At 48.1% G+C, this 23,285-nt stretch overlaps 1 protein-coding gene across 4 annotated transcripts in view; it reads right to left on the minus strand.

Annotated features, from left to right (window-relative positions):
- Window positions 1-23,285, minus strand: part of Farp1 (FERM, ARH/RhoGEF and pleckstrin domain protein 1) — a 271,588-nt gene that overhangs the window by 21,003 nt on the left and 227,300 nt on the right. For 3 of the 4 annotated variants that reach the window (XM_052732439.1, XM_052732438.1, XM_052732440.1), the window contains exons 14-16: window positions 16,560-16,747; window positions 15,485-15,574; window positions 14,449-14,582 (exon numbers count right to left, since the gene is read on the minus strand). In XM_052732439.1, the coding sequence (XP_052588399.1) occupies window positions 14,449-14,582; window positions 15,485-15,574; window positions 16,560-16,747 (412 nt within the window). The remainder of the gene's footprint in view (window positions 1-14,448; window positions 14,583-15,484; window positions 15,575-16,559; window positions 16,748-23,285) is intronic. The other variant, XM_052732441.1, reaches the window with a different exon arrangement.

Below are 23,285 nucleotides of genomic sequence, written 5' to 3' on the forward strand. Positions count from 1 at the left end.
CTTGCTGCCCCGTGTGGAATTCATGTGTGACCACCTCTCCTACATTGGCTGCCTCCAAGTCTACAAATCTAAGGCATTTATCTTACTAAGAGCAGCTCAAAGGTCATTTTATTATCAAGAACATGAAAAAGTAATTATAACTTGTCCAGAACATCCTCCGGATGTTAGCCCCACAAGAAAAGGGTCCTTGTTTGGAAGGCAGGGCCACATAGTTGTCTGGCTAATTACCACACAGTAACAGAGCTGAAAATTCTTTTGACAATTTCATAGGAAAACCATGACCCACACAATGTGATTAATTTACTTCCAAGAGCAACTACACGTGACCTTGGCAAAGGACCTTGCGTGCATACACACAGAGACAAATGTGTGCACTTTTGAGGCTTTCTGGTTCTGAAGGGACACTTCTTTCACCAGTGAGAGCTGGTCATCTGGCAGCAGACCAACCAGGAAGCAGGAAGAAGAAAATGACAAGAAAGCAACCATTTGCCAGGGGCTAGCCCAACTCTCGGCAAGCCTTCCTGGGCGGGGAGCTTACATCCTAGCAGGCCCCAAGGGGGGCCGACAGAGGCTTCAGCAGCAGGTGGGCAAAGCCCATCAGGACCAACAGTCATTGGCTCTCCTATTCAAACCCCAACCCAGGTTCAACACAAAATCCATTGGGAACCTGAAACGACATGGTTCACAGAATGCTTAGTGACTTGCTGGTAACAGCACTTCCCAGTTCTCTGGCTAGAGGGATGTGAGGACTGGTTATGAGGACCAGTGTGGAGACTCCTTACCAGTGAAAGCAGGGAGGGCAGGACTCGGGTGTCTTGAGTAACCCAGTGGAAATCTCAGCATGCTTATTAACCCCAGCCCACCCCTTACTCCTCGTAATAAAAGGAAGATGTCTCTCCTGGATTTAAACACAAGAACCAACTCTCTGGTCTGGAGCTAGAACCCAGTGTCTAGATGCTCTCTGCCATCCAGAAACCAGACCTAACACAAAGGTCACATGCTTATCTCTGCTATTCCCCGTGGCTTCTGTGACTCTCCATGGAAACAAGGCATGCTTGTGTGTCTATGTAAATGAAAGAGCGACGCATGAACGAACTGGGTCAAGATGGGTATTTGTACATGGGACGAGTTGGGAGGCAATTCTAACAGCAAGCCAGCTCAGTGAAGAGGAGGCACCCCTGGGTCCCAGCACTTGGGAGCACTCCGAGTTGGAAGCCAGCCTGGTCTATATAGTGAGTTCCAGGACAGCCCAAACCAAACCATACAATTTCAAATGCATTTACAAGATGTAAGCAATTCCCTTCACCTTGTACCCCAAACACATCTTAACTTTCTTCATTTCTTGACTGTTTTCCAGGTGGATCCACTACACTGCCTCCAATGTACTTTAAGCCCATTTTGTATGCATGTGATTTCAGAAACAGTGAAGACCCTTCTTCAAACAAGAGATGGCCCCGACCTAGCTGACACAGGGTACCAAGGGCTGGGGAACTGGCCTTGAGACTTGCTGTTGGTGACTGCCTCAGACACCAGGAACACTTGGATGGTCAAGAATGTCACATGCCAGGGCATGTCCAAGTCCCTTCCCTGCTCAGGTCTTGAGACCTGTGCTGTCCAACATGCCCCCCAAGGGCCATTTAAAGATCAATTTGACTTAAAGTGAAGTTTTGCGACTGAGTTCCTCAGTCACACTAGCCATGACCTGAGGCCAGATATTGGGGTGAATGCTGGAAGATCAGAGAAGCAGAACAAGCCACAGCTACCTCACCTTGCTAGTTCCTCAGCTGATCCTGTTTCCTCAGATTGGATGGCTCTCAGCTGAACTGTGCTGCTCAAAAGCCTGAATGCTTTACCAGCTAAAAGCCTAACCAGCTCTAGTTCCTGGTCCACGCCTTTCTGCTTTCTGACATCACTTCCTGGGATTAAAGGCGTGTGTCACCATGCCTGGCTGTTTCCTTGAACTCACAGAGATCCAGACAAATTTCTGCCTCTGGAAAGCTAGGATTAAAGGCGTGTGCTACCACTGCCTATCCTCTATGTTTAATATTGTGGCTGTTCTGTCTCTGACCCTGGGTAAGTTTATTAGCATGCACAATATTTCGGGGAACACAGTACCACCACAGTGGCTACTGTTTATTAGTCATCGAGGGTTCTAGGGGGTCTGGATAGAGTCAAGGGGTGGACCACGATCATGGCCACCTTTTACCCTGTTTCACTGATGTGTGTGTCTATGGTCCTATCTAGCCTTGGCTTAATGACCTCTGCCACGGCACACCCATTCCCAGCAGTTTTCCACAGGATGACCACGTAGGGCTGTTCTGATGGTCACATGTGACAGTTTGAAGAATCACACATTACAGATGCTGGAGAATGCAAGGTGCCACACTCAGACGTGGGCAGTGTTATGGCTATTTTCACACAACTCCAAGACACCGACAGTAATCTTTTCCCTGAACACATGGTCACATAAACTGATCTTTTGAGTGACGTGAGAAGGATGTAGGGAAGGGCATCTAGCTTTGGAGTCCTTTAAATCTTACTGCATCTGCTCTGCTGCCTCCCTGTTACGAGAGAGGGTGAAGGGTGTAGTCAGAATGGCAGTCCCCGGAAACGGCAACCGTGGACCATGAAGTTCACTGAACACCGAGAGGACAGGCTGTTTAGCTTGGATGCTGTCCTATTCGCTGAATTAACGGAAGCCCCTGGGCAACCCAGCTGACTTCAGAATTCACAGTCTGCCCCTATCCTATGGAATGGGAAGAGCTGCAAATGATTAGGCTCTTCTGAGGTAGAATTGGCTCAAGCAGGATGGTACCTGAAGGATGGTACCAGATGCAGAGGATGGAGGTGGTCGCTGCTGTTGTATTTGGAAAGTTTTGATGCCCTAGCAGCAGAGATAAATAAATGCCTTACAAACTCCTCTCCTTCATCACCCAGTCAAGACATCAGTATCTCTATCACTATGCAAATAAAGAGATTGGCATTAGAAAGTGTATCCTGCCTGGGGCCACAAGGAGCAGGAAGAGAGGGCACTACTGAGATTTGGACTCAGGTCTACCTGACTACAAGACTTGTCTCCAAGCCTAATATGGCTAACACACAGCTCCCATCTCAGGTGTGGAGTGCGGAGATGTTGCCCCTCTCCCCGACCCCTAAGCCACCCCCCAGTGTATAACCTGGAACAAAGAGGCACCGCTGTCTTTGCGACCTGGTGCCTGGTGAGTCTGTCCCGAATGGTAACTGCAGCACAGACAATAGACAGGACTATTCTAGATCATGTTCGGTGTGCAGGTATCAGAGCAGGGAACCTGTTCTCAAAGTGAGCAGACATGAAATGGCTTCTCTGAATTCCTCCCAGTCAATGCAGGCCTAAAGCTGCCAAGAGTAAAGACACTGAAGAGTCCAGAAACTCCTGGTTCAGAAACCTGCCCTCTGGAGTCTCAATTCCTCACTCCTGAGGAAAGAGCAGCAGCAACAGCTATTTCCAGAGTTCCCGGAAAGAAGGAATGGCTAAACCCACAGACAGTATCCAGAACGTAGAAACATTCCATTCATGACAGTGAAACCCGCCACTGCTGAAGTTTTAAAGCCACCTTTCTCCTTAGATGTGGAGAATAAAATAAAAAAATACCAAGGAAGGAGCCTTGCGGTAGGGAATGATGGCTCTGCAGATCCCAGTCATCATCTGACAGGGCCAAGGAGTCCCCACATTGTAACTTTACCCGTGAAAAATTACTGTTCAAGAAATGCTCAGACACCAGGAGAAGTAAAGGCCATGGAAATGAAGAATAGTTCCTTGGAAGTTTCTAAGATAGAATGCAAGTGGCCAACAAACCAGAGAGTGTCCGCAGGCTCAGCACAAGGTTAACAGACCACATTTGTTCAAGTTGTAACTGCCCGACTGCCCTCCGGGTCTGAAGGAAGACGGTGTGTGGGCAGAGAAGTTCATCCAGCTGGAGAGATGAATGAAGTGGTGTCATCTGTGAGATGAACAGAGCTGGAGATGCTGTCAAGCAAAATAAGCCCGGTCAGAAAGACAGAGATGATGCTCTCTCTCACGTGGGGAATCTAGACTTTGAAAGGAAAACAACGGAAGTTAATGGGGTGGGGTGCAAATGCTGCATACCGCCTCTCATACTCAGGATCTTCAGCTCGATACATATATGCACACACACATGTGTGAGATCAAAACAGAAGGGAGATGCTGGGGCGTGGGGAACCAGCTAGAGGCAGGGAGGAAGGATGGCTCAGTGTGGCGATTTGAATGAGAAATGTCCCTGGTAGCACTGATTCTCAGCTGGTGGTGATGTTTGGGAGGTTTAAGTGGTGCAGCCTTGCTGGAGGAAGTATATCATTGCAGGGCCGGCTTCTACAAGCTTCCTACTCCCAACTTCCAAAAGAAAGGAGCATACAGGAAGGTCCCAGAACAGTGGGGCTGTCCTCACTGCACTGGGCATGAGGGAAAGGGGGTACCTGGGGAGGCAGGTACTGAGGCTATGCTCTGGGTGAGACACACTGTAATCTTCTCTGATGAAAGAGGACGTGCCAGGCAGATGTGTCCCTGTCTCTTGCAGGTATTAGATCCTGTACTGCAGTGAGAGAAGACACAGGAGTCTAATCAGCAACAGGTACAAGGGTCTGGCTGTCACGTAAGAGCTGTATGGATGGCTAGCTCAAGGGCTGAGTCCCTCTGGCTTCATTTTCCTAATCATAAATCAACAGCAGTACTCACATGTGGGGAAGTTTACATTAGAAAAAAAGCAGCGCTTTTTAAAAATTATTTTTCAACATGAAGGCTCAGAAAGTAAACACATTCACTCTGTGGCCATCTGCTTTCTGTTGCAGTGATTCAACTCTGCATTGCTCACGGGCACAGGCAGTAATGATCATCCCTCTGTGCTTCAATAAAACTTTATTAACAACAACAGGTGGTAGACCAGATTTGCCATTCCATTTTAAAGATTGATTGGAAAAATGCAGAGTTGGCATGGTGATGGTTTTCATTTTGGTAATTCTGCCAACTGTATGCTGGCACAATGTCCATGAAGCGTGTAGAGAGCACACCCACAAACGGTAGCTAATAGTTAGCATTTGACTAAAACGTTTAAAAACACTGTTAGCATTTGCCAGGTCCCCTGTGGATAGAGGTCAGTCCTGGAGCTTTTGAAACGTGACGGAAGCAACTTACAGTCATTAAACGATGTCACTTCGTGGAGAACTCAGTTCACTGTCATTTTCTGTGCTCCATCTGTTCAGTGACGGGATCTTTTGCCTATGATAAGGAGTGCGCTTCCTTCTTGACATCCTTTAGATTGATGGTGCCTAGGCTGGCAAGCTGGGCCAGAGGGTAAAGTGCCAGTCCAAGCATAGAGGGACCCACACATGGAAGAACATAACCAAATCCTGAAAGTTGTCCTCAGACCTCCACCCATGTGCTGTGACATGTGCCCCCCCCCCCCCCCCCCCCCCCCCCCCCCCCCCCGCGCACACACATTTTTAAAAGTAATTTTTAAAAAGTTAACTAAATTCATGGTACTCAAAGGAATGTTTATGATAATGAAAAGTTCTTTATATCTGTAACCCAATAACTATATTATATGGCATGCAGTTAGAGATACTGAGAAGCTGAATTTAGTTCAGTTTAAATGGCTCTACATGGCCATGAGCATGAGGGGACACAGCTGCACGTGTCTTCCTTTGTTTGTCCTTTTAATCCTCATGGTCATCTCGGTCTTGGGTGTCGACACAGTTAACAGAGACATAAGACCCTTTCTTTACGCATAAGTCAGAAAATGGCTCACAGATACCCCCGTCAGGGAGGCGGGGTTTATACACTTTCAAAAGTTGGGTACTATGAAGGTCAGGGCAGAGGGGACGGAGGGTGCATGTGTGTGTACACGTGTCCAAGCATGGACAGGGCTGGCACATGAGTCTGTGTGTTTGGACCCAGCTAAATCGCTCAGCATGGACCACAAAGAACACTTGCTTCCTTTGAGAGAGGATGAGAAGAGGAAGTGGCTGCTCTGGAGTTAAGAAAGAGCATCTCTGCTGAGGAGTTGTGTGTGTGTGCATCCCAAGGCCTGGAGGACAGCTATCTGCTTATAGGTGTGCTGTAGAGGAGGGCAGGAATGCAACCTGGCCAGCCCAAAGCAAGCTGTCCCCTGCAGGCCTCACATTCAACCAGAGGCCCAAGAAAGAAATCAAACTCAACATCAAAGCTGTTACCTCAGAAAGTGCAGGTCTGGGATGCTGGCCAGCTTCCTCCCAGGGACACCAAAGGAAGGAGCAGAAAGGTCTGTTTGCTCCTCCTATCTCCTGAGAACCAAACCCCCACCCCTGGTTGGCCTGCTGATCAAGCAGGGGAGAGGGGCCTCCGAGAACGGAGAGAGGGGCTAGCACTCAGATTAAAACCGCACCCCAATACTACACCACCCCAACACCTGAAGCCCTGGACTTGAAGGGCTTTACACAGGGCAGTCTTTCAGTGTACCCATCCAGGCCTGGCGCACAAGCCGGCCGCTTACAAAGGAGGCCGTTCTACTTGCTGAGGCTGGGTGAGGGTGAAGGGAAGTAATTCAGGGCAGCACAGAGACAGCTCGGATGGGGCAGGAGAACCAGTGTGCAGACGTGGGCCCGACCACGAACGACACATGCTGCTCTGAGGCCCCTCCTCATCTGTTCCTGGGGTGGTCCTGCGCTCTTCTTTCTTTTGTGAAATTGTGACAAGCGTATTACAGAGTTTCCCAGTGTTACCACTTTCAAGTGCACAGTTCAGTGGCGCTGCGGACGTCCACACGGTTTGGCAAGCATCACCACCGTCCTCGGAAAGTCTGCAAACTCCCGAAACCGAAACCTCGCCCCCAGCAAACACCACGCCTGCTTTTCCTTCTGAACACCTGGCAGCTGCCACTCCACTTCCCATTTCTGATCTCACGGCTCTGCACAGCTCCAGACGTGAAATTGTTGAGTATTTGCTCATCTGCGTATAGGTCAGATATTTCCTTTTTAAACCTGAGTAATATTCTGTCATCCAGAAAACTGTACTGTGTTTAGCCATTTGGCACATACCCAGATTGTCCCCATCTTCCTGCTACTGGGAATACTTCTGTGAGGTCAGATGCACTATGTAAGGGTTAGGCTCTTTCCTTAACTCTTTCAGGCACATATCAAGGAATGTAGTTGCTAGATTATATCATAATTCTATATTGAATTCTTTTGGGGGGAAGCTTTTTTGATTCTCCTTTAATGATTCCCCAGCACAAATCCAAAGCTTCACAGAGCAGATAGAATCATGAGGCGCTTATTTGATTGATATCTGTTCTTCAAGAACACTTTCAGACAAGAAAACCCATGGAACCAACTAGCCTGGGCTCAGAGGGGCTCACAGAGACTGAACTGACAACCAGGGAGCCTGCTGGGGCTGGCCTAGGCCCTCTGTATATATGTTACAGTTGTGTAAATGTGGTCTTCTTGTGGGACTTCTAACAGTGAGAGCAGGGGCTGCCTCTGGCTGATGCCTGTGTTTGGGACCCATTCTTCCTACTGGATTGTCTCCTCCAGCCTTAACAGAGGAGGAGGGACCTGGTCTCACTGCAGCTTGATGTACCGTGGCTGGCTGATACACGTGGGAGGCCCGGCTGGCTGATACCCGTGGGAGGCCCGGCTGGCTGATACCCGTGGGAGGCCCGGCTGGCTGATACCCATGGGAGGCCCACCTGTATCTGAAGAGAGACAGTGGAGGAGTGGATGGAAAGGGGTAGAGGGGAGGTGGAGGGGAGGAACCGAGAAGAGGGGAGGGAGGGGGAGCTTCAGGTGGGATGAGAGAGAGAGAGAGAGAGAGAGAGAGAGAGAGAGAGAGAGAGAGAGAGAGAGAGAGAGAGAGAGAGAACACGAGAACATCTTCAGGGGCACAGAATGGGGTCCTGACCCTTCCTCCACTCCTACTCGGCCTCAGCCACTGAATGTGATGGGGAGAAACATCTGTGAACTCCACCTGTGAAGTTCCCAGTCACAGACAGTGACAGTCCCACCCTAGAAACAGTCTCCCCACGACCCCTGAAGGGCTTTGAGGCTTCACATCCAACCCCCTGGCATCTCCCGACAGGAATGTCCCCTTGGTGCCAGGCCTGCTGCCCTTACAGCAGGCACCACCCCAGCACACCCTGTCCCTGTGCTCTGTTTCGTCACTGTTGCTGTGCTAAAACACCCCGACAGGCAACCCTAAGGGAGAAAAGGGCCTATTTGCCTCACAATTCTAGTCCATCGTTGTGTGGAAGTCAAAGCAAGAACTTGAAACACCTGGTCACATCCACAGTCAAGAGCAGAGAGAGGGTGGATGCATGCTTGCACAGTGCTAAGCACCCTCTCCACACTTACACAGGACCCAAACTCAGGGAACACTGCTGCTCACAGTGGGCAGGTTTTCCCGTCTCAACCCCACACAGACCCACCAGATCTAGATGATGCCTTACTGAGACTCTTCAAAGGTGACTCCAGACTGTCAAGTGACGGTGAAGACTAACCATCTCATGCTAATGGTCACCTGTTAAGGCCTGCTTTCGCCTTTGGGGATGATATCTATGGGTTCTTAGGTCCCCTGCTGGCTTCTGCGGTCATAACCCACACTTAGGGAAGGAAGGATGCCACAAGTCATGGGCATGAAGATTTCATCTTCAATGTTCTTCCTCTCAACATTATTTCCTTTTATTTTCACAGATATGTCTGTTCCCTCAGCCCAGGACTCCCACATCCAGCTCTCCAGGGGCCGGTACTGACTCCAAATCACCGCGCCTGGAGCATGCCCGGTCCTTCACTACTTGCCTCTTCCTTGTAGCCCTTACTTCTCATGACAATTGGGCGCTGTTCGGATCTGCAGTGTTCTCCACAGGCTTGTTGAGTTTGAACACGTGAGTCCCCAATAGGGGATGCTGTTTTGAATGCTGTAGAATCGGAGTCATGGGGCCTAGGTAGCAGAGTAGGTTTCTGGGAGCGTCCTGGAAGGTCATACACACCTGTAGTTCTAGCCCGAGCTTCCTGTTTCTTGGGGGCTATGATGGGAACATGGTGCAAGCTCCTCCCACCACACCCTGCCATGATTGTATCCCTGAAACAGGGAGACAAAGCAAACCTCTTCCATCAGTGACTTCCAACAGGTATGCCAGTACAGTGCTGAGAAAGTCAGCCATCTGCCATCCTTCTAACTAACCACATCCACAGACCCGAGCGGCTGCCCGTCCTCCTCCTAACTAACCACATCCACAGACCCGAGCGGCTGCCCGTCCTCCTCCTAACTAACCACATCCACAGACCCGAGCGGCTGCCCGTCCTCCTTCTAACTAACCACATCCACAGACCCGAGCGGCTGCCCGTCCCTTTCCCTTCAGCCCAGTAACCTGTGGACATCTGAGTCTTGCCTGATCCCCTGCACTGTTCTCAGGGGAGCCCTAACCCAGTTTCTACCCAGTTGACCCTTCTTGGTAACCGTGTGTGGCATACACAGCCTAGTCCAACGCCATTTATATGACCACCCACTGCTCTCAGCCCCCTTCTGCCTGTCTGCACACTTGCAGGATCTGTCCGCCAAGCCCCTCGGCACCAAAGCAGAGTCTCCGTCGACCTTGGGGGTGGGGTAGCCTGTGTGCAACACTTTGCAAGTCATCTCAAACATGAAATTTCAAAGTTGGATGGAATGTCCACCCACCCCAAGGCTGAATCTAGGTGGCTTTCTCTGAGTGTGTTTAAACAGCTGAGTAAACAGTCCTTTGCTTTCAAAGGAAAAAAGCATTTCAGCCACTTTTCAGAACTCAACGAACCAGTTACCATTTCTGAGAAGGTGTAAGTTGGCTTTTGCCAGCCGGAAGCAGGCCTTGGGCCTCCACCTCTTGCTCAGGTGTGTTCGCATGGCAAAGAGTGACATTTGGAGAAGGACAGGTGTTGTCAAACTGGGGGTGGCCTAAGCATTCCAGAACATTTCCTGATATGAGTTCTGCCCTGAACTTTCCCACCATTGACAGAGCACGCTATAGTCTATGGCCTCCTGGAGGCCTGCCAAGGGGAAACCATGATGATTGCCATGCAATCTGGGGTGGTGACCACCACACACGCACCAACTCTGAGGAACTTCTGATGCAGGAAAACTCTAGGTTTCTCTCTTTGAACAGTAGTAACTGAAAATAGCAATGGGCTGGATGTGGTGGCTCATGATTTAATCCCAACACACAGGAGGCAGAGGCAGGGGGATCTCTGTCAGTTTCAGGCCAGGACAGCCTGATGTACATGGAAAGTCCAGGAAAAAAAACAAAACAAAACCAAAAATCCCAAACCTAGAAAACAGTAAGGAATAAAGTCTAGAGTTCGACACCAGCGCTTCTTTCATTTTGACCTACGCGGACACAAAAAACGCTTAACGAAGGGGAAAGAGTGAGCTCTGTGCAGGAAACCTAGCATGTCAACAAATCTGAAGTATTCCAAATTCAGTTAACTTTTTAGAAAGCTTAGTTTGGGCTCAGGAGATGGCTCAGTGGGCAAGGTCAGCAGCTGCCAAGCCTGAAGACCCAAGTTCAATTCCTGGGACCTATGTAAAAAAAAAAAAAAAAAAAAAAAAAAAGCTGGATGTGGCTGCTTGCACGTGTCAGTCCCAGATAGACGGTGGAGGCAGCAGCACCCCGCAGAAGCCTGTGGGCCAGTTAGCCTGGCGCACACAACACAACAGAAACAAGAGACTCATCGCAACAAGATGGAGGACAAGAACCAACTCCCAAACATTATCCTTTGGCCTCTACATACCCACCATGGCAGGAACCCACCCACACCTACACATCACACATATATACACAAAATACCATTTAAAAATGCCAGCTGTCCTCCTTCCTGTGCGGGACACAGTACATGGAGCCCGTGACAAATGCTAGGTGTTTTGATGGATGAAACAGTCCCGTGGGAGACAGACTCCGACTCCGTTTACAGGTGAACAAGTACTGCTCAGTCACCGACAGAGGGATGTCTATCTAAGATTCTGCGTGAGCTTCAAGCAATGCCAGGGACTGGACTCAGGGCCTCTTTCTGTGTGTGCTAGCAACATAGTTTACAACAGAGTCATTTTCCTGGTCCCCATACTTGTTCCTAACTATCTTAATTAACAAGAGCCAACCTGTGTTTACCATGTCTCAATACGTAAAAGTAAAAACCTCTATCTAAACATCTATCTCTCTGTCAATAACTGCAAATTCTTTCCTTAAGAAACTGACTGGGACCCATTCTCACTGCCTGTATTCAGCCTACGGTCGCCTGTTTTCTGCAGGCATTATTGTCTTACATGTCCTCCAAAGCCAAGCTGGCAGCAAAACTCTGTGCCTCCCCGGGACATTGCACCCTCCTTTGCAAAGCCTTGGCTCAGGACCATCTGTGAGCGAAGCCTGGTACACGCACAGTCACTGGTTACATAGGTCAGCTTCTTGATTCTACTGAGGAATACCTGAGATGAGCTACTCATAAAGACAAGGTTGACAGAGCAGTCCAAGTAGGCTCATGGCGTTGGGCCTTGGGTAGGAAGGCAGGTGGCAATGGTGTGAATGCCTGTTCTAACACCTCAAGCCAGGAAGCTGACAGGACAGGCCCCCGGGCCCAGTCTTCCATGGGGGCATGAAACTTCCCATAGGCCCCGGCTCCCAGAGCTCTGCAGAGCCTTTCCAAGAGCGACTTTGGGGATCAATCCTTTAACAAACAAATCCACAGCGTTCAGTCATTCCTTCATTTTTTCATGCTTGTAGATATGAAATTCTTTATGAAATAGAATTCAATCCACTCAGAAATGCAGACCAAAGAATCCCAGATTCAGTATTTGCCAGGGGCACTGGGTAGGGGTGTCAACTGTTCCCCAAATATATTCATCACAGCTACCCCAAGAAGTACTTGAGAAATACAGATCTCATCCCCAAAGTTCACACTAAACAGGGCTGACAGGATCTCCATTTTTCCGATCCCTCCATGGCCTTCAAGTAGGGGCCGTGATGGAATTTGCACCATGGATAACTACTTTCTGGATACGGCAGGCGCCCTCTGCTGGAGAGCAAGAGTGGCGCTCAGGAGTTCTGCAGGGCTTTACTGCAAACTCACTCCTGTGTCTCAACTCTGCCCTCTGGTACAGAAAAGACAACACTCGCCTTTCTTACAAGACTAACCTATGGGTACCAGACAAGTGTATCATGTGTTCAAGACTGAGTCCCCCTTATTCTTCCAATCATTTCATTCCGAATGGGATACAACCTCATTACTTCATTTCAAATGTGAGCCTCAGATTGAATATTTTGGCTTCAGACTGTCAGCAATCCTCCTGCCTCCGTCTGATGAGTGCTGAGATTACAGGCCCGAGCCACTCCCATTTCCAGCTCCTCATCTGCCTTCATAGGCGGCAACAATGAAGGACAAAACAGTTCCAGGTAAAGTTGGGGAATGTCTCATTTTGAATGGCAATGTTGATTCGTTCACACCCAGCTCCTGCTGAAGTGGCGTTCTATTTTCCTCATTCTCAGCAAGGCCAACTTTGTACTGTTAGGTGTTCATTCTAAATGTAATCTGCCCCCCCCCCCCCCCCCCCCCCCCCCCCCCCCCGGCCTCTTAGTAAAGCCTGCTAGCTCCCTCTCAAGGGAAGGCCATCTCATACCATTCAGGTATAAAATGCTGCGGAGCCAGGCACCGCTTAGGCCAGAGAGCTCATGCTGGCCCCGCACGCTGGTCTCAGGAAGCCAGAGTGGGGCTCTGCTTTTCTTTTCTATTACAATGATATTCGAAGGCCTCAGTCTAATGCTGTGAGAGGTCAGAGCCCCAGAGCAGGCTCCTTCAGGACCCACAGTCACTAACGTCCCCCTCCCCGCCACTTCCAATCAGAAAGCAGGAGCACAGAGCACACCGTGGTTCTGTAGCTGCGGGAGCAGACCTTTGCTATTTTTCCTGCATTTTCAAATGCATCTCTGGTAGACAATCAACTCCCCATGTATAAGCCTGCATATAACTTATCCTTAAAAAGCCCCATAAAATTTTCTATGAGGGGCTCTATAGGTAAAGTTTTTAGGTAAAGTTACATCAGATTTTCCATTCTATATAAAAAGAATTTCCAGTTTTATATATATATTATCTTCATCTCCCAAGTTAAAATTGTATTTGGTATCTAGTGGAGAGACTTAACATTTTTAATCACTTTTCCATTGATGGATACTTAGGTCACCCTAATGCGTTAATTCTGTGAGGGATGTCTTTGCTCCTATCATGTCATGATATTAAAATCCATCCTTGTGGAGCTGGAGAGATGGGTCAGCAGTTATCGAGTACCTGCTGCACAGCCATGAGGACTGGAGTTCAGATCCCGGCACCCACGTAATGTCAGGTTGTCGCTTATTCGCCCGTCTCTCCCAGCTCCAAGACATTCGCTGCCATCTTCGGGCCTCTATCTGCTCAAAGGAAGTGCACTTGCGCACAGGCACACACACACTGATGCGGGTGTGTGCCTGAGCACACCCATACACAAGCCTGAGCACACCCACACACAAAACAAGTGTTAAAAAAAAATCATATCCTGGGCTGTTAAGCTGGCTCAGTGGGAAAGGTGCTTTTCATGTGTCTGGTGGCCTGAGTCTGATCTTAGAACCCACATAAAGGTGAAAGAGAATCAACTCCACAAAGTTGTCTCTGAACTCTGCATGCACACTGTAGCATGCTTATCCACAGGCATCATGTACATATAAAATAATAAAAATATTTAGATCCTTATGATAAGGTCAGCTGTGTGTCTATGTGTGTGTGTTGCCCAGACTTTGTATTTTCAAAGTATTCTTTAAGCTCTGTTAAATGCAATACAGCATTTTATATGTGTATGTGTATGTGTGTGTGTGCATATATATATATATATATATATATATATATATATATATATATATAAAACTATAAAGCAGGCAACAGTGAAATGTCACCTCACAAATCCTCCATGTCCCTCTACCATCCCACAGTTCCCTAAAGCAAGCACCTTTACTTTAAAATAACTATGTAATTAGCATAAGAAAATGCACTCTGAAGAGTTGTCAATCAAAGGCAAAGATAAGACCCAAACATGTAGCATTTCATTGGAATTTTTTGCTGTTGTTTTTTGTTTTTTTTTGAGACAGGGTTTCTTGTGTAGCTCTGGCTGTCCTGGATCTCACTCTGTAGACCAGGCTGGCCTGGAACTCACAGACCCGCCTGCCTCTGCCTCCCGAGTGCTGGGATTAAAGGTGTGTGCCACCACTGCCTGGTGGTTGTTTTTTCCCATCAGAAAATATTTAAAGGACGTCTTGCCTCAGGCCTATTTGACTTCTATCTCTGCTACGTGTATGGGACAGAGCGGGATAACACAGGGAGGAAGGAGCAGGGGAGCAGGGGTGCAGACAGGGAACAGATTTCAAGTTGGACTGTACTCACCACAGGGCAAGTCGTTGCTCAATTTCCTTGAGAAAATTGGTATGAAACTTGTGCAAAGGTTCAAAGTTCGGGAATATGAGACTCTTCAAGGCTTCGGGCATGGAGTCGTCTTTGCTGACTGTGCTCTGAAACCACTGGGAATAAAAAGGGGAGCGGCTCAGACGTACGCAGACGGATGAATGCTGGCTCTGAGCGTGTCAGCACTGTTAGCGGGGAGGCAGGCCTCCCCACTCTGAGGGGAGAAGAGTCTCTCTTTCTGATAGCTCTCTTAAATGGTTCCCCATGGCTTGTTCAAGCCGGGGCTGATCTCCTCAATGAGCAACTACTTGAACCAAGTTCTCACTCAGGCCAGCTCACAGGGAAGTCGTGAGTTCGGGATCACAGGCTACCCTTTAGGAGCTGTTGGTCTGTCTACTCCTTCACAAAAATGTTGAGCATGGGGTGGCAAAACTGCCTGTCCACGGTCACACACGTCACTGGAGTGGGAACTGGGCTCAGTATTTGAAAGCACCAGACACCACTTCATTCCAACACTGTGGGTGTCCCTCTTTACTGGATATATTCTTTCTCAAAATCACGGGGTCTAAGTCCCCAGGAGCCCCCAGCTTTGCTTCTAAGGACGGACAGGCCAGACGGCAGCCGTCAAAGGCAGTTGGCGGCACTTTCCCCAGCATGGCACAACTTACTATGAAGATAACTGAAGTCTCCCTCAAGCAAACACAATCAGTTACATTTGACGGTGAGTAAAAACACAGAATGTTCTGGATCAACATCCACAGACAGTAGACTGATTTTCATTTCCTCTGCTTCAGGAACGTCTTTCCTTTGCACTTCAAAACCACAATCATAATTTTTTTAGGGAACATTCCAAATTAAATATACGATTGACATTAATCGCCATAACCCATGATCAGGTTCTATAATCCTTGCAATTGGTCGGGGAGCCTAACATTCCTGCAAGCCCAGCCTCTCCCAGCAGCAGTTACAAGTTGAACTGAATCATGCAGGGCCTGCATTAGAGGTAAGCTGCACATACCGAAGCGATGACCTCGAGATCCTTCAGGTATGTCCGCTCCGTGGTGGAAACTTCCTTGGCAATGAAGTAGGCCTTGTCAGTTGGGAATCTCTGTAAAATCCGTAAAAGAACAAGACACAGCGGTCACATCTGAGTGGAAGTCTCTGAGAATGCCCTGATCAAAAAACAGTGATTCACTAACTAAGGGGTAAGTCCTTTGTTAGCCTGCATCAAATCTAAGTAAGCGTATTTCCCCATGAGAGTGTGTGTGTATGTGTGTGTGTGTGTGTGTGTGTGTGTGAGAGAGAGAGAGAGAGAGAGAGAGAGAGACAGAGACAGAGAGAGAGAGAGAGACAGAGAGAGAGAGAGAGAGACAGAGAGAGAGAGAGTGAATTTTAGGAGTAGGCGGCTAAAAGAATGGCCTCTGATGTGTAAGTATTACCATCAGCTAGGGGACTCTAATTAGGCAAGAGTTACACAATCTTCAAGGAAACTCAACCACGAGAAATCAGCATCCTGAGACCTGGTGCCGTGGGCTGGCAGAGCTGGTTTCTTGAGATGTTACAAGATGGCATTTACAGTGTCAGTGGCTGGATCAAAAGGAGATAAATGGTGATAGCAGTGTGTCCCAGTTCCCTGGAGCCTGGCAGTCAGATGGGCCACCATTAGTGTCTTATGGTGTAAGTAAAGCAAGTCTGTGGACGTTCATGCTCACAGCAGTGTTATTCAAAACAGCAAAAGATGAGAGGAGTCTACACTGACAGACGGGACGGATCCATCCCCACAACGGCCGCGGTCACATGGAAGGAGGCATCTGACTCATGCCACTCCACAAAGAACGTGAATAAACCCCAAAGACATGACACCACGTGAATGAAGCCAGTCAGAAACAGACAAATACAGTAAGCAGTCCAGGTGGGTTATCAAGGATGGGGAATTATAATCATTAGTCAACAGGACAGAGGTTTGGTTGGGGAATATGAAAAGGCCTGAAAATGGAGAGTCATGATGGTCCCGTGGCAGCTGTACATTTAAAGCCGGCATATTTTATTTTGGGGTTATTTTAACTCCCCTTCCCTCCCCCATGAATCTGCACCTTTCTCCGGCCCTCCTCTTCATCATCGGTCCTCGGGCACGCTTGGTCATTCAGGAGCGGGCTGATCAGGGGAGAGGCCTGCTTGGTGTCAGGACTCAGGTTGGGAGACAAGGTCACGTTGGTTGGGGCAACTCCTCCCTGCGAGTTGATGGACAGCTCTGAAAGGTGAGGGCTACCAGTCAGGGAGCCTGTTTGGGGATGAGAAGTTTTAAAAGAAAAAAAAAAGTAATTCCTTCTGGGATTGGCGGGTTCTTTCCAACTGTCACTTTTATAAATCTTTAGACCATGTCTACCATATGGCAAATGTAATGCATTGCTAAGTTTCCCACCCTCTACATTGTAGCTGCCTTGAGAGGAAGGGTACCCAGAGTCCACCTCACTCAATGCAGCCCCAGTTACATAATTAAAGGTAAGACAGAGACCTCTGCGTGGGTCACAGTTAAGGGCACTGAACAGCATAGCACAATCCTAGTTTTATCTGGTAACTACCGCCTCTGCTTCTAAAAACTACTCCAGGAAGTCATGGTATCTACGTCACGGTGAGACAGAGAGGCACGATGAGGACTAAACAGGCATCTAAGCAGCTGGTGTACTCAGGACGGACCACATCTTGTGACAATGGGTCACGGCTAATAGGTCAAGCAGCTAATTCCCCAGTCTACAGAGAACAGAAGCAAGCTCGGTGTACCTGGTGATGTCACTCCATGTCTGCTACTGTTTGGGACAGAAACACTAGCATTACACGCAACCGTGGTCATTTAAAGGCGCAAGCTGGAGATCCCATTAGCACAGTTCCCCTTTGTGAATCAGAAGCGACAGGTCATAAGTTAGTCCTCTAGAAAGGATATCATATTAAACAATAGGAAAACGTAGGTTACCTATTCCAGTCAGCCGCAGGAGATGTTACACACGGGACACTCTGCCTCAACCCTTTGAGGCCACATGGAGTGTTTCAAAATGCACTTCTAAGTTGCGTGTTTAGACCTAGTATATTTGTAATTCTGATGCAGAAGGGACATGAGGCGAACAGTTTCAATTATAAGGAAAAGAACGTGCCCCCACTTCCAGCTCTGATCCATTGATTCTTGCTACCCACTACGGGGTTAAGGATCTTCACCGGACAGGTGAAATAGTTTTCTAGAAGAATCCTCATGCCCCTGACACCTGTTTTCTCCCTCTGTAGTTGTTCACATGTATTCTGGAAGAACAAGATACAGCAGCCCACAGTGGGGCTAATGCAGGGCAGCAGTGATGTCGACCCCACAGGTACGACTCATGAGGGAATCACCGAATCTCCCCTGCTCCCAGGCTGCCCTGTGAGTGGCATCATCAGGGTGAAGTGCCATGGTACCCAGAAGACAAAAGAGCAGCTGTCATGCCTACTGGCAGCTGGTCAGCTAGGGATCCTTGGGAGGTAAGATTAGAGAAGGTGAGGGCTTACAGGAAGTCCATGCTTTAAAAAACACCCTCACGTTTGAATAAACCTCATTGGAATGAAGTCCTGGTGTTAGACAGAGACCCATCACCCCACACACCACCAGATCCCATAAATCCCGGAGAAAAAGGCCAGAAATCGCTTCACAAATGTCAATTTTATTGACACTAGTGCACAATTGATACAGTGATTAGGAAAGAATGAAACTTGTTAAATAGAAATAGTGACATACTGGAAATTGCAATTGTTTCAAGATACTACACTATTCTCTTTTAAAAAAAATTCACAGAAAAATGTTACCACTACAAATAGAAGTTAGAAAATCAAAAATTCTGGCAGTTTGTGTCAAGATCAAAACATTCCATGCATTTGTGAGTTGCTGAGTTGAGAGTCAGTTTGATTTGTCCACCAGTCACCTAGCTACATGTGGGGCTTACCGTCAGCTCTCACGAGACCAGGTGGGCCGGTTATAAGTGACAGCATGCTGGGCCTGGGGTTGCAGTGACGTGGTACAGAAAAAGCATTCACCTCACTGAGAGAGTTGGAGCCAAGGATAAAAAGTTGTTAGAAAGCTAGCTTCGAGTGGGGTTATCAGCGGGCGGTGAACAGCTTCCAGCGACACGGAGGAGAAAGGAAGGTACACACATTCAGAGACAACCACATCCACCCTCCACAGGGGAAAGGTGAGATCCCTGGCTGAACTCCCCCGGGGAATGCTCGCACTTAGCTGACTGGGCAGGCTGGAAGCATAAAGCATAAGACAACAGACCGGTTCCTGGAGAGGTGGTGACCGGACACCTTTTAGAGAAGAGAGTTGGTTAGATTTGGAAGAACTCACATTGGATGTGATGATGGGAGGCTGAACATGAGAGCTCTGGTCACCCAAGGTACAGATAAAGTTGGCCACAGCTCAGGTCGGCCCACAGGGTTCCACACACGTGGCCTAACCGGGTCCGGTCACCTATTTTATAGGTGCAATAAGCATACAGGGGAAAACCAAATTGGGGTAGTTAACTTCCTTCTCCCAAGAGGTTCTTGTGTCCACTCAGGAAAGGAAGAGTGCTGGCTACGTAGACCGTCAGACCAAGACGTGGAGAAACACCAACACTTTGATCTAGGAATCCATCAGAAGGCTAAGGAAGGAGAAGGCCCAAGTTCCTCAGGTTCAACTTCACAAATACCAGCTGAACTATGCAGGAGACCAGAAAGGCTTTGAAACTTTCCAGGTGACACAGTGGCCAAAGAAGTCACTGCTTACCACTCGGCAATCAATGAAATGTGCTGACGAGAGCAATCAGTGGAATTTGGCAGCTTGGCGAACATTTAAAATCCCCTTTTTGACTTTGGGGCAGGATGCTGACAACCCTCTGTGCAGACTGGTGTCCAGACTGGCAGGTGTGAGGGCGTGTCTAAAGCAAGCCAGGGTTCAAGGTTAGGTGGCGTTAGTACAGCTACACAGGATTGGGTTTTTGATGAAGTAGTCCATGCTTCCCGGGGGAAGAATTAACAAAGCCATCTGTTTTGAAGGCACAGCCCCAGGTGGTGGGAGCAAGGAGAAGGAATACATCAACCACCTTCACCCTTGCTCAGTGGAATGATTGATGCCTGGGATTTTTTTTAAATTACTTTTCCCTGATAAAGAAATTTACTTTATGTCCATTTGTTATCAGGGAGCTCTAGACAATAATTCTGTAGGACCCTCTGAGGAAGCACCTGGACAGTAAGGCAACAGGTGGGAAGAGTTTAAATATTAGAGAAGAGATCAAGTGCTCACTAAACCTCTGGAAACTTCGAATGGCTTAAACATTTTCTCCTGCTTCTAAAAGTTGCCCTGCATTATCTCAGACACTCGGGTTAGTAGCTCTTACGCCCCTTGCCTCTTCCCAACGATGTAATTTCTTCTCCACTAATCTGTATGATCTGAGTTATGTCGGCTCAGTGGACCGGCAACCTCACGACCAGCAGTGCTCTCAAGGCGTGCACTTCTGGCAACTGCCTTTTCAAATCTCCCTAAACGGACACTTTGTCATCCCACAAATAATTATGTGACTTCAAATTAGCCCTGCTGTGTTTATGGATTTCAATCTATCACCTGGCCCCGCCTGCCTTTCTAGCTTTACCATTTTCATTTAGAATACATTCATAATTCTTTCCTGGCCTACGGGAGGCCCAGAGTCTCAGGACAGACTTTCATCAGAGGAGATGAAATGGCCTGGGGGCACCAGAGGCTTCTAGAAGAGAGCCAGCTTCCTGTCTCCTGCTCCCTCTGAGGACTGGGCACAAGCTTCCTATTGACTGTCACCTCTTCAGCTTGTGCCAAAGCCTTGTAAACAAACTTACCCAATTCTGGGAAGAGAAAGAGAGGAAAGAAAAAATCTACTTCTCAGGTAATTAAAAATGGCATTTCAAATGCTTCTAGACCTGTCCTGTTTTGTAAACTGGTCAGTAAGTTGATTAATGTCTAATTTTTAACTTGATAGGGTTTTTCCTATAAAAGAGAAGTAGAAAATCTGACAGTTTAAAAAAATAGAAACTCATCATTTGTTAAATACTGAAAATGAGAACATGGATAACACATATAATTTCTACTTTCAAATGTTTTTTCACTATTCCCTCAGATAAACTTATTTCTTTTGCAAGTTTCTAGATCCCAGGATCCTATCTCTTTTTACCTGACTCTAAAATATAGATTTTACCTATGGACCCAGGGTATGTTCCAGAGGCATATGTAGGAAAGACAGCAGAAATGCAGGGCTCTTTTTAAACTCACAACTCTCACTAAAAGAGAAGATAATGAAATCTCGATAGAGACGATCTATTCTGAGAGTTAACCACTCGAGGAGACCACATCACACTGACTCAGAGGTGGTCTGTGGTGAAGTCAGGTCCCTGCCCAACAGCCTCTATGGAAACAGTCGGCAGTACCTGACTGAAAAAAGGTTCCCACATGGAAAAACCAGGTCATTTTACCAAGGTTAGAGATGGTGTCCTCTTCTTGATGCCTTAGGTGGCTGGGGTGAGTTACATGTGCCGCTCAGACCCAGTGTCCTTTAAGAAAAGCTCACAAGTGGCTAGGTACCCACTTCCCACTTCCTCATCAAGCCATTCAGAGAGGCAACAGTGATGCAGTGATGCCCGACTTGCAGAAGAGAGAGAGAAATGCCACTAAGGGCCAAATGGCAGAGAATGCATACGGCTGTTCTTTCTTATAGGGCAAAGAGACGGGAGAACCCTGCTTTGTTTGAAGATGGCAGGGAATGGGTGAACTTGGTGGCACTGTATGGGATGAGGAACGTGGAGCCTCAGACCAATGAAAAAAATTACCATCTGTATGAAGGACAAAGATTCAGCCATCAGTGGGAAAGAACAATTACAGGTTTTTGTTTGTTTTTGTTTTACAGCAAGATGCCTGTAAGAACAAGGTTTAAAAGCCTCAAGTTCAGATTAACATGAGATATTAATAACATGCAGACAATTTACATGAGTTTAGCCTTCCATGCTCAGTCACCAAACTCATGGTTATCAGAGAGAACAGAGCGCTTCCTGGTGACAGGAATCCATGCGTTGCTGAGGCACAGAACTGGACCCCAGCACACAAGGGAAAGCAGAGTGCATCTGTGGGAGCACACAGTGTGGGTGCCTACTGACATGACGAAGAGCTTACCCGCAGGAGAAGCCAGCTAGGGCTAGACTTCCTTCACATCCACCCAGTACTCCCTCCCAACAAAGCCAATCTACGTCAAGTGTCTTATTTCCATCGAGAATATGAAAGCCCGTCCTTTGGTGGGTCAGCTGTGTGAGCCCCCAGCATAAGCTGTCACAGATGCGCTCTGTTCAGTGACATCTGCTCCCCCCTTTACAGTGATCCCGCTCTCTTCCAAGGGCTTGTCCCACCCCCACGGCTAACCTTGTAAGGTGCAAGGCCTTGAGAGAAGAGGGGGCCACAAAAGCCAAGTCTATCCACCTTCTCCCAGCACCCTGATGAACATGTTGCTGTCTGTCAATGTACCATTGAGTGAGCAGGATTGCTGTTCTAGAAGACATGGGCATTCCAGGTATAAACCAGTATTTAAACAAGGCTCTGGGTTGTTTTAAAGAAAGGACATCACACGGTGCTCCAACCATGCAAGGGACAGAAGGTATGCCATGCTCTGAGGATCAAGACAGAACCCTGAAAACAAAGCTTTTTCTCCCAGGCAGGTTCATGCTGACAAAACACTGTGTACAATGGAACAATGGAAAGAATGTTTTCTCAGATTTATTAAACAAATGACAAAAATGAGAATGAAGTCCCCAGCCTTTTCTACTTGAGAATTAATTCAGTGCATTGGAAAATTTTAGTACAACACATCATTGCCTCAAGGATTAAATGCACACACACAGAGAACAGGAGGAAACTGTTATAAACACGGGCCAAGCTTGTGAGAGTCGGTTAGTTAGCTTGGCAGCAATCTTCCAAGGCAGGAAGAGGCGAGAGCAAGGGATGACCCCTTATCCACTCTAGGTGCTTCTGGAGAGAGTGGCTGGCCATCCCTGATAACTGAAGAACTAAGTTTGGTCTTTCTATTAGGGGGCCAAAGCCTTGCTTTCACACAGGGCCCTGGAAGTAAGGGAGCTGGGTACGGGTGCTCACTGGTGGGTGATGGCAGACGGTCAGCACTGCACCACACACTCCCAAGTGACCCTTCTACTGTGTCCTGCTTTAGAGCCAGTTGGCTCCCCAGATGAAGACTAACGCAGACTTGATGCCTCAAAGCTCCCGGTACCCTGCATGCCCCATTCCCACCCCCAGACTGTAAGTGCCTTGGTCCAAGTGCTTTGTGTTCTGCACTTTCCCACCACCCTTCTGTATTCTGAAGTGGCTCCACCTGGCCCTAGCAGGAAGCTCAAGTCTCCACAACGAAGCCCTTGCTTCATTGTGTCAACCTTTCAAACCCCATTCCAACCACTCTAGATCCGACTTCCCACGTCAACAGCTGAGCTTTAATTCTCCTGCCATTGGGTGCAATCGCAGAGCAACTAACCCGACCCAGCGTGCTCATGAGGAAACCCAAGCAAGCGCTGCCTTCCACGGGAAGTTACCATCCAATACCAGAGGCCACGAGGGTGCAGGGGAGCCCCCTTCCAGGCTATGCTGGGAAGCCATCATGGGCTCAATGTGGTCATCCTGAACAAAGGAAAGCCTAGGCTACTTAGAGCTCACTTCCCAAGCTTCTGGTCAGGTGTCACACATTTCCTGTGTGGCAGGCTTCACCTATGGCTTTCTGGGAGTGCTTTGCTGCTCATCTGAT

This window comes from Peromyscus californicus, unplaced genomic scaffold (assembly GCF_007827085.1).
Source record: "Peromyscus californicus insignis strain IS unplaced genomic scaffold, ASM782708v3 Scaffold_12__1_contigs__length_115047231, whole genome shotgun sequence".
NCBI classification, from domain to species: domain Eukaryota; kingdom Metazoa; phylum Chordata; class Mammalia; order Rodentia; family Cricetidae; genus Peromyscus; species Peromyscus californicus.